The sequence below is a fragment of the Sapajus apella genome, unplaced genomic scaffold, assembly GCF_009761245.1.
Source record: "Sapajus apella isolate SASKATOON/1434 unplaced genomic scaffold, GSC_monkey_1.0 scaffold20, whole genome shotgun sequence".
Taxonomy (NCBI): domain Eukaryota; kingdom Metazoa; phylum Chordata; class Mammalia; order Primates; family Cebidae; genus Sapajus; species Sapajus apella.
In genome coordinates, this window is record NW_022436960.1 from 14483543 (window position 1) to 14495581 (window position 12039).

At 33.7% G+C, this 12039-nt stretch overlaps 1 protein-coding gene across 11 annotated transcripts in view; it reads left to right on the forward strand.

Annotated features, from left to right (window-relative positions):
- The window catches only part of EML5 (EMAP like 5), a 185737-nt gene that overhangs the window by 40317 nt on the left and 133381 nt on the right, over positions 1-12039 (forward strand). For 10 of the 11 annotated variants that reach the window (XR_004271749.1, XM_032287666.1, XM_032287665.1 and 7 more), the window contains exons 3-4: positions 8319-8417; positions 10345-10413. Coding sequence is in view for 10 of the 11 variants with exons in the window: in XM_032287666.1 (XP_032143557.1) it covers positions 8319-8417; positions 10345-10413 (168 nt within the window). In the remaining variant the exon portion in view is untranslated. Of the gene's footprint in view, positions 1-1485; positions 1543-8318; positions 8418-10344; positions 10414-12039 lie in introns of those variants that run through there. The other variant, XM_032287671.1, reaches the window with a different exon arrangement.

Genomic DNA, 12039 nt, shown 5'->3' on the forward strand with positions numbered 1-12039 from the left:
AAATTACAGTGTGTTCTATCCCCTTAAACATAATAGCCAGTAGATGTTTTTATATATTACTCTGAGGAATAGCTTCTTTGAGTAGCCTAGGTTAATATGACTTTCTGGTAATGAGATGAGAGAGTTCCTTGACCCTTTCATAAGGCTTGTAACAAGGTGTGGCTCATTTACTTGGCTGCCCAGCTCAAACCCCTTTTAGAAAGGTTAGCACACAGGTAAGAAGTTGCAGAACCTGGAGTGAGTGCCTTTGGCTCCTGGCTTGCCCATGGTAGCATCTAGGGATTATCCACAACCTCTGGAGCCCCAGAGGGTGTATGTTACACACAGTGCTCTTTTAGCTTTGCTAACCGTGGGTGGCTTAAGTGCATCCCAAATTCTTGTCCAGCATCCAGGAAGAACCAGGTCACACAAAACAGATTGAAGGGTGGTATATGTGGAGTATTTTATTGAGCAATGGAAGTGGCTGTCAGTGGGATGGGGAACTGGAAAGAGGGTGGAATAGGAAAATAGTCTTCCCCCTGATCATCCCCAGCCAAACTCCTCTTGATGTTCATACACTTCTTCTCTTCTCTCCCTCCCTGTGTTGCTGTTTTGCTCCTCTGCCAGTGAAGTTTGGGTTTTTATGGGTACGGGTGGGGGGTGTGGTGGGCCAGGGTGATTTTGGCAAAGGCAACATTTGGGCAGGAAAACAGGAATGTATGTTCTCATTTAGGGCCAGGGGTCTAGGCTTGAGGGTGGAGCCCTTGCCAGGGACTCCACCCTCTTCTCCCCAGTATTTCCCTGCCTCCTGTCCATATTAGTAAGAGATGACTTTCTGGTATGGAATCTATAAAGACTTAATTGGAGTCTCTTATTTGGGAAAAAAAAATGTGCTTCTAGGTTTATCACTATATAGCAGTGATTGGCAATTGCAGAGACTTAATTCATGTTTTTGCTATCATTTTTCAAGTCTTTTAATGTTCTGTCAGAATTTTCTTTTTTAAAGGAAATAATATTTACCTATTTCATAGGAGCATAAAATATTATAAAACCTACAAAGTAATTTTTAAAAAATCACTTAACATTTAAGGTGTTACAAAATTCAAGCTATTTTAATTATAAGCATCTATAACATTAAATACAGATATTTTCTTAACTTTAAATTTGTCCTTTCTAAGTGTCGTATATTGGCTTGCTGAGAAATTTCTTTTATATATAAGGAGAAATCATGCCCATAGCTTTTGCTAGTTGAAAGTGTTTAGTTTCACTTATTTTGAGCAACTTATAAGAAAAGTCTTGGGTACATGTATTTCATTATCATAGATCTTCATGAGAATATATTACTTAAAATTTTAAGTTCATAAAAACATAATAGCTAAAGGTGTTGAGCATGTACTGAGTGCCAGGCATTATGCTAAGCCTACATTATCTCATTGAATCCTGCCAACAACCCTATGGAATAGATGCTATTATTATCTCTGTTTTACAGATAAAGAAACAGAGAGGTTAAATAATTTACTTCAGGTTACACAGCTAGTAAATGGAGCCAGAGCAGGAACCCAGGTCAGTCATATACCAAACTCATGTTTTTTAACAGCAGTTCTCTTCTGCCTCCTAAACGTGTAACTTAGGAGGTGGTTATTTCTATTTCAAAAGAAGTTCGTCAATTTTAAGTACAATTAAAGCTAATATAAGGAACTACTACCAACTGAAGATTGAGAGTATGAAATTTGTTAATGAAAAACTTCTTTAACTTGAAAAATATATTTGAGAGAACATAACTATTTGCTTTTATCTATAAACTGTCTATGAGATGCCAAATAGAAAATAATGTATATATTTTTCTTTTTCTACTAGATCATACACTCCAAGTGATTATTTAAGGTTTATACAATGAATAAGTTTCCTAGTTAGTGGAAATGCTGTTCTTTTTCCAGAAGCTTTCTTCTTCTTCCTCTTCTTCTTCTTCTTTCTTCTTTCTTCTTCTTTCTTCTTCTTCTTCCTTCTCCTTCATCCTTCTCCTTCCTCCTCCTTCCTTCTCCTTCTTCCTTCTTCTCCTCCTCCTCCTCCCTTCTTCCTCCTCCCTTACTGAAGATAATTAGGGCCCCAAAAGGCTATTTATGTAAATCCACATCAAACAGGAACTAAAATTTTATAGTAAATGGGAGAGGGGATAGGCATATGGGAAATTTAATTGGTACTTTACCTTGAAAATGTAACCATAATCTATAAAAACATATTTCTCATAATTAACAATCTAAGTTACAGCTACAATTCTGCTAATTTGTAGTATGAAGTAAAATAAAGCTTTTTAAACCTAATTTTTTCAATTATATGCTGATACAAAATAAAATGCATCAGTTTGCCATTGACTTTTGGCACTTGATTATAAAGAGGGTCAGTGTTGCAAAAATATTGAAGGAGGAAGGTTCACTGGTTTTTCCAAGGGCCTTTTAGTAATCTCTTGATATCTAGACATATCTCTAATGCCTTTTTATTATTCTTGAATTTTGTCCTCTTCTGTTGCTCTGCCAGATCCTGTATCTTCTGTAAAAATTGAGATATTACATTTAACATTATAATGGTTAGTTCTTACATAATGAACACTGAGATCACACTGGCCCCTATACTAGAATCTTTTCAGTTTAATCAACCTTTATTTGACTTTGTTTCACAATTGCAGAAACTCATGGGATGCTTCTAGTGTGTATTGGAAATTGTTCTTATTTAAATATTTGATATGCTAGAATTTTTAATGAATACTTCCAATTCAGTTAATGGACACAAGATTTTGTCTGGGAATAGGATCAGGGAGGAATTTAGGAAGGCTTCTTTATCTGGTTTTCTTTCTCTCTGATTATTATTACTTCTTTAAAGGAGTCTTTCCTTGTCTGCTTCTTAAATACCAGTGTTCTTCAAGAGTCTATAGCCTTCCTTCCTTTTCACTTTACTTACATTCTCTCGGTGAGTATATAGGCCCATGACTTTAACTTCCATATAAGCTAACAATGGCTCTGGCTTCTCTTCTCAACTCTAAATATCACACTTGAATGTCCTGTAGATATTCCATTTTATATATTTAAAACTGAATTCTATTCTCTCTTTATTCTATCAAAAAAACAAACCTCTTTCTCTTGGCTTCTGCCCTACCTCTCCAGCCTTGTCTTTTGCCACTTTCCAATTGGCACTCCTTCCCTCCCCTGCATTGAATTACTGGCACTCTCTTGACACCATGATCTCTCTAATCTTGAGGTCCTTTGTTCTGAAATGTACTTTCTATTCTACAGACTGTCTCTGACTCTGTCCTCCGAGATATAGATGAAGCGTTACTTTTGCTTCCAACTTTCTTTAATCTTTCTCACCTCCCTAGTCTGGGTTAAAAGGAAAAAAATTGATAAAGTAAAAAAATGATGGAAAGCTAGAAGAGGAGGTAGTATTTGCTTTGTTGTTTCTACCTCATCCTGTCTGTTGCTGCGCAGGGTTGTTGGTTTGGGCCATAATACGTTTATCAAGGCTATGAAGGAAACGCTGTCAAGTCTAATTTGTTACTGCCTATATAGAACTAGATGCCTTGAGGCTCTGTTTGGATACGTGGAATTTTAAAGTTTTTGGCCAATTGTGTTTTACTGTATGTATTTTATGTGCTACGCCAGACAGAAGAGACATCAGGAGAAATGATAATAGTATCTCTCTGGCTCTTCCTCACTTAATATACTTGTCCTGTGAAATTTTAACCTCTACACAGTATACTGATAGCAAGAGGTAGATATCTTTGTTCTAGCTAGATTTTTGCTGATGCTCTTTGGTTCCCAAATAGTAAATACTCTCAGGAGGTACAAATCATCTCCTCTTGTTCTCTGGGCCTTCTGCTAGCTTGATTAGATGGAGAGTCATAACAAACTGTATTCTGTATCTTCTTATATAAATTATTCATTCTACCAATTTTGGAGTTTAAGTAGTAGAAACTTTCTTTGCAGAAACTGTATCTGAGTACTAGATGACATTTCTCATTTGAAGAGTTGGAGGGCATAGGTTCTTAAAGCTAATTATGGTTATGGTAAACTAATAATAATAATAAGATGAAGCAAACATTTATGTAACATCAATCATATACCAGGCACTCTAACTCCTTTAAGTAGTATGTATGTTAATTTTCATAGTAACACCTGTGAGGTACTTTTATTTGTCCCCATTTAATTATGGTTATAGTAAACTAATAGCAATAATAATGATATGAAGCAGACATTTACATAACATTAACTCTATATGAGGCACTCTGACACCTTTAAATAGTATATTTGTTAATTCTCATAGTGACCCCTGTGAAGTACTTTTATATCCCCATTTAATAGGTGAAGAAAGTAAGATACAGAGAGGCTAAATAATTGTCCAAAGTCACCCTGCTAGTAAGAGATGATGCTCAAACTTAGGCAATCTGCTACCAGAATCCATGTTCCAAACCACAGTTCGATAAACTTTCTATAATAAGTGAAAAATATTTACTATTTTAAGCTTTGTGGGCCATTTGGTCTTTGCTATAACTATTGAGCTATGCACTGTAGTGTGAAAGCAGTCATAGACAATGCATGAAAGAATGAGTGTGGCTGTATTCCAGTAAAACTTTATTTACAAAAGCATAGGTAAAGGCAGGATTTTGCTGACCCCTGCTCTAAACCAATACTTTTCACAATATGTGTTGTGGGTTTTTCCTCACGTTTTTCTTGTTATTTCTTCTTTGATCTTTCAGTTACTTAGAAGTATGTTGTTAATTTCCAAATATTTGGGAGATTTTCTTTTATTCTAATTTAATTCTGTTTTTATCAGAGAACATACTCTGTATTTTAATTTTCAAAAATTTATTGATACTTTGTGATCCAAATTATTGTGATCTCCGTGTTGTTTCAGGTATATTTGGAAAGAATATGAAAAAGTGTATTCTGCTGTTTTGTTTCTTCTGTTTATGGTGCTACTGTCATTTATTAATACGTCTACATATTTTAAAACCCCAAAATAACTGGGGTTTTTTTGCCTTAAATAGTTGTTAAAATCTTTTTAATGAGAAAAGTCTTAGATATTTACCACTTGGACACTCTCATGTGTAAATCGTTTCTATTTGGTATCATTTTCCTTCTGTGTGAGAAAACTTTTCTTATATCTTGTAGTGCGGGTTTACCGATGATGTATTTTCTCAGCTTTTGTTTGCTTGAAAAAAGACTTTGTTCTGACTCAGTTTTCAAAGGATATTTTTGCTTAGTACAATTCTGTGTTGACTTCTTTTCTGCCTCAGCACTTTAAACTAGTTGTCCATTGTCTTCTACCTTGCATCACTTTGAGCTGTCTAGGATAATTTTTAAATCTTTGTTTCTCCATACTGCGGTTGCCCTTTTTTGTCTGGCTGCTATTGAGAATTTTCTCTTTAGTGCTGGCTTCAGCAGTTTTTTGCCATGTGTCTTGATGTGTATTTTTTCTGTGTGAATGATTATCTGCTTGGGATTTGTTGAGCATCTTCTATTTGTGGATTTATAATTTCATCAGATTTAGGAAACTTTTTACTATTATTTCTGCAGTTTTTTTTCTTTTTCTTCTATCTTTTTCTCTCCTTCTGGAACCATAATTACTTGTATGTTAGACCACTTGATATTTTCCTACAGGCCATTGAAGCTCTGTCAATTATTTTTTTCTTTTTCTTTCTGTACTTTATTTTGGTTGGGTTCTATTGCTATGCCTTCAAGTTTATTTATCTTTTCATCTTTGTCTAAGCTGCTGTTAATCTTTATTTTGGTTGGGTTCTATTGCTATGCCTTCAAGTTTATTTATCTTTTCATCTTTGTCTAAGCTGCTGTTAATCCTTTGGAGTAAATTTTCATTTTAGATAATGTAACAATTTTCTATGTTGTTCTTTTATATCTTTTCTTTTTTTTATTCTTGGTGTGTTTGCTGTAAGATAATTCTTGAGTGTCTTGAAAATGTTCATTTTCACAGCCAATGTCTCCTCATTTTAATCATCTCTGGGTTTCGTGAGTCTATTTCTATTGACTGTTTTTCCCCGGGTTATTAGACACATTTTCCTGTTTCTTCACATGCCAATAATTTTATTATATCCTTTTAAAGTATATGGACACTGTTCTGGCAAACAGTCAAGTTTCCCATGAATCAGTTTGATCTTTGTGAAAAGCTTGCTTTCAAGGGGCAGCACTAGAATAGGTTTTCCTCTAGAATTACTGGTATAACTTCATTATTAAGGTATGACACCCTCCAGCCCCCCACAATTCCTAATGACTGCCCAGTGAGTTCAAAGAGATATCTCCATTCTGGTTATTGAGAGTTTGAGTGATTCTGGACCCTTGTGATCTCAGAATTTTTTGCTTTTAGCATTCTAGTAATTGTTCTTTTTCTAGAATTTCTTTTTGCATGACTTCATAGATTTCATCCTATGCATGCAGAGATTAATATTCTCAAATCTTGCTATAGATAGATTTACTGGAGCTCTTTTCCTGCTCTGCAAATTCTAGCCATCTTGGCCTCTCTGAACTCCAGGCTGTTTTTCCAAATTAGTAAATGTATTGGGCACTCTTCCACCTTTCTGTGCCATAGTCTGGAAATTGCCTCCTAGATGGAAGCTAAGGTGATTATAGGACTTATCTTGTTTGTTTTCCCCATGCAGGGTTCACAGTGTTTTGCTTCCTTTTGCAAATGTCTGAAAACATTTTCCATACAGTTTCTAGCTGTTTATGGCAGGGGGCGGGGTGGGGGCGGTAAGTTCAGACCTTGATACTCCTTCCTGGCTAGAAGTACATCTTTTATGTTTTTAAACATCTCTCATACTTTCCATCTCACTATCCACTTTTCTTTTCAACTTTGTGTTTTCATCTCCAACTATTCTGGTATTTAACTCTTCCATTGAGTTTTTAATTTATTTTTTGTTTCCGGAAGTTCCTTTTGCTTCTTCAAGTCTCCTTGGATGCTTTCTATAGTGTTATATTCTTTGCTCATATACAGATATTTCGAATCCTTAATTTTTTTTCTTTACTTACCTTAAGCTTATTTTATGTTATTTATCTAATAATTTCATATCTGATTTTTTTCAAGGCAGACTTTGCTGTTTGTTGTGACTTGCCCATTGTCACTCATAGTTTCTTATTTTGTTGTGTTGTGTGTGTGAGTGGGGTGGTTTGTTTATTTTTTTAGTGTCTTATTTTTTGAGACAGAGTCTCACTCTGTCCCCCAGGCTAGAGTACAGTGGAGCTATCTCAGCTCACTGCAACCTCTACCTCCTGGGTTCAACTGATTACCCTGCCTCAGCCTTCCGAGTAGATGGAAGTATAGGCATGCATCACCACACTCAGCTAATTTTTGTAATTTTAGTAGAGACAGAGTTTCACAGTGCTGCGCAGGCTGGTCTTGAACTCCTGGCCTCAAGCAATCCACCTGCCTTGGCCTTCCAAAGTGCTGGGATTATAGCTGTGAGCCACCACACCCAGCCTTTTTTTTTTTTTTAATAGCTTATTTTTATTGAATTGCTACCTGTAGGAATTCTTTGAGGGATGGATTAAAGTTTCAGTACTTCGTTTATATTTGTCTGGGCCGCATGTTGAAGTTGCTTGAAGACACAACCAACGCTGAAGACTACTTTGAATTAAATTTCCTAGTTAAAGGATTCATGTTTAATGTGAATTTAGGCCAGCAACCATGTAAAGGCTGCTTGTGGTTACAAATGTTGAGGGAGGTATTTCTCCCTCTTCATGAGTTGCCTCCCTTTCTTTAGGAAGGGGTTATTTATTGTTTCTGAGAGGTTTACTGCTTTAATCAGAGGTGGTCTTCAATTCAAATCCCCACCTTAGGTAGGCCCTAGGCTTTATCTCCTATTCTTCTTCAGCCTACAGCACAAAAATCATGGGTACTGGTATTGATCCGATGCCTTTAGAGTCTAGTAAATGTAGATGTTTTCTTACCCTCCAGGTTTCCCACTGGAAATCACTTTGGTTTTGTTCTTAGATTTTTAAAATTCTTCTACAGTTCAGCAGTGCATTTAAAAAGATGATTTTACATTTTATCTAGTATTTTTGGTTTTTGGCAGGAGGTATATTTAGAATATTTTGTCAATCCTACTGTTAGAAATGGAAGTCTCTCTTCTGTTTCATAATGTGGAGATCTATACAAATGTCCAAATACTACCAAGATGAAATACATTCAGCATGTGTGAGGTCTATAAAATATAGGTGTGTATGTTTTATGTTTATAAAAACCCATGAGTATAATTTATTTGCTATGTATAATTTGGTTTCTTTTTTATTTGTTTGCCTTTTTCTTCCTTCCTGGATTTCTTGGACATAATTCAGCGCTTGGTTTCAGTTGGACTTGATTCAAAGAATGCAGTTTGTGTTTGGGACTGGAAAAGGGGAAAAATGTTGTCTATGGCTCCTGGTCATACAGATAGAGTAAGTATTCTCTTTTGAGATTTCTAATGAATACTGGAAGGGAAAGACCAGAGGAGAGTTCAGGGGATTTTATTCTTCTGTATTTTGTTATTGCCAGATAGGTCATATGTAATTAAAATTTTACAATTGGTAAATAATTGTACAAATATAAAAACTCTTAAAGTCTTAGAGTGCATATGTGTTGTAGTACTAGGAAACATGAATCGATATGAATAGCATTGGCATAAGACTTTTAACCTGGTGTTTGCTTCAGTAAAAACTATGTATTTTCTTTCCATTTTTAAAAACACTTTTATTGAAATGTAATTGATACACAAAGGGCTGCACTTATTTAATGTGTGAAATTTGATGATTTTGGACATATGCAGACACTCGTTATTCAAATCTCCATTTAAAAATTGAGTGGTTTGAGCCTAGGGTCTATTTAGTTTGGTTTACCACTAATTTGTTACATATGTATCATACCTAAGGTGAAAAATGATGTTGCTTGTGTGGATTTAGTATTATGTATTACTATTCAATTTTTTAGAGACCTAACATTTTTAACTGACAACTGGTTGGAATCTGTATTCCTCATTCCAAATTGTATATAAACAGTATATCATAGCCAGCTTTTAATTAAATATTAAACTATTGTTATGGCCGTAGATCAAAAAAGTTCTCATAAACTCCTAAAAGTGTCTAATTTTGTTTATGTATGTGTAGTAAAATCCTAACCTGAACCAGCATAGAGGCATAGTTAATGATTCTATTTTGTGGGAATTTATGACTATAAAAGTTGTGTAGAAAATTTTGTGTATATTTGCATTTTGGAGAATACATTTGGCTTTTAGTAGATGCTCAGAGAAGCCTATTATACACACACATATACACACAAACACACACACACATACACACACAATTTAAACCATTATTAAAATGTTGGATATATTTTATTAAACAGCTGGTATGTTCTTACCTGCTTACATCAAAGCACTTTGCACATTACTATTTGGAATTTAATAAATAGATCCATTATTATAAAATATGACACTTCAATGGAGTTTTTAAAAGTATTTTTGTGGTTGAATATTTCAAAGTTGCATTGCTATGTTTTTCATATAATCTGTATTATGGTGAGTTGTTACATATTAACTAATATATATTCATTCTTCATTATCACTAAAGAGTATCACTTTGTAAATTTTTAGAGTAAAATGTAAACCTTTTAGCGGTAGGTTGATAAAGTGTCAAAGAAACATTAAGACTACAAGAAAGCAAAATGAATTATTTTTTAAATGTTAATTTTTCTTTCATTATTTAATTACATGTTTCTAATTCATATATTATTTCATTGAGTTTTTGCTTGTTTGCTTTTGTAACAAAATGTGTTGCATGTGTTTAGAATTTATGGAATTTTAGAAAATAATGAAGCCTGGAGACCCCCCAAATTTAAGTTAACTTTGACCTTTAAACAGTAAAAAAACAAACAAACAAAACAAACAAAAAAACTGTAAAATCAGTATTTGGATTCTTTATGTAAATAGTTCTGTATGATAGTTATAAAAATGTTTCTAATTTCTAGGCTGTGTGTCATGTTCCATTCTGAATCTCTTTTCTGTAGAAATTATGCAAGCACCTCCCATCATGCCCTAATTCTGTTCAACTATTCTTGTTATTTATGGATTTTTAAAAAATATTAAAAATAAACAGAGGTGTTGAATTTTACTCCAGTAGTGTTTCATAAAGTTCATAAATACTCAGAGTTTTTATTTCTTATCATTTTCAAATTTACTTTATTTCTTATAAGATTTTTAAGTGTGGGATTCTGGTTGTTTATTGAGGAATATTTTTTATCATATGAGTTTGGACCGTTTCGTCTTCTGGTCAGGATTTTTAAATGACTCTGGAAATAAGTATTTTAATTATGAATCTGATTTGTTTGCAGATATTTGATATTTCTTGGGATTTGTACCAGCCAAATAAACTTGTCAGCTGTGGTGTAAAACATATCAAGGTACTAGAAGGGTCTTGTTTTATAATAGTCACGTTTAGTTCTTTGCTGCTAAGTATATATTGCACTGTTAACAATTTAGCCTACTTTCAGAATTTTGATAGTACTTATTTTTTGAATGGCAATGTTTTTAATGTTCTGATGTTCAGTCAAACATGTATTTGCTTTGAGTTATTGTAAGGGATATAGGTATGAATAGGAAATTAATAAGCCACATTTCGCAAAAAAAAATTATAGTCAGGTAGGATTTATTGTGTCCATCCTGCCTTTTCATGTTTCACTTACAAAGTAAAATGTGAGAATAGGAAACAAAGTAATTGAAGAGTTTTTCATTTACATAAATAGAATGGTGTGGGAGAAGCAACATGAGTAGAGCTGGCTTTGTCATTTATTAGCTATTTAACCTAGTATGAGTTATTTAACCTCTTTGAGCATTTTTCACATTTTAAAACTGTGACTGCTGTCACCATCCTCAAAGAGTTGATGATTAAATAAGGCAGTATATATGTAAGTGCTTGTCATAGTGCCTAACACATGGTCAGCTTTCTGAAAGTGTTTTTTCCTTTTTCTATATTTGCTACCTGATTTGACCTCAACCTTAAAATTTTTTTTATTTGACAAATAATAATAATACATATTCATGGGTATGTAGCCATTTTTTGCTACATAAAAATGTGTGGTGATCAGATTAGGGTAATTAGCTATCATCTCAAACATTTGTTATTTCTTTGTTTTAGGACCATTCAATATCCTCCTCCTAGCTATCTGAAACGGTATATTTTTATTAACCATAGTCATTGTATAGTGGTATAAACAGTAGAACTTATTCCTCCTATCTAGTTATAATGTATGCTTTAACAAATCTCTCCCTGTCTCTCCCTCAGCCTTGATAGCCACTATTTACTTAGCTTATGAAAGCTCTGGATTTTGTTTTATAATTACAGCTCAGGTTTTGAAGCCTGTAAAGTCAGTGTTGATATTTATTATTTTGTTTAGAGTTACTTTTAAATCATTGCAACAAATTGGAAATAATTTGTTTACTTCCACTGTCTGATGTAACAGTTCCTGATAACAGTTAATTCCTAGTGAGTTAATGTTCTATGTTCACATTCTTTGTTTCAACATGTTTAACTCCATCCACGTTTTCCCCGGTGCATCATTCAGTGCTACTGAAATTCTGGATTTGTTATTCTGGTATTGATTTGATTGATGGATAGAAGTACATATTTATTTTTTGACAAATATTTAATAGCAAAAAGGCTGTATGCCGGGTTTTAAGGCACATGATATAAGCACTGTGAAGGTAGAGATTTTTATCTTGTTCATCTTTGATGAACAGTATGTTTGATACAGTACTTGATATAAAGTGCTTAATAAGTGATTGACAAATTAATCATCAATAAAGATATTTTACTACTATTTTATATTGTAAATAAAGCTAAAGGTTCCATTTTCAGGTTTTTATAAAAAACTCATCTCAAACTAAACTATAGTTTTATAATGAGTTACATTTATTTTTCTTTGCTAGATGAATGGTAACATAGTTCTCTTTGTAGACAATATGTGCGAGGAAAATTAAGTCCCAGAGATGATCTAGAACTCACTGTACAACCATATGTAGCTATTTAA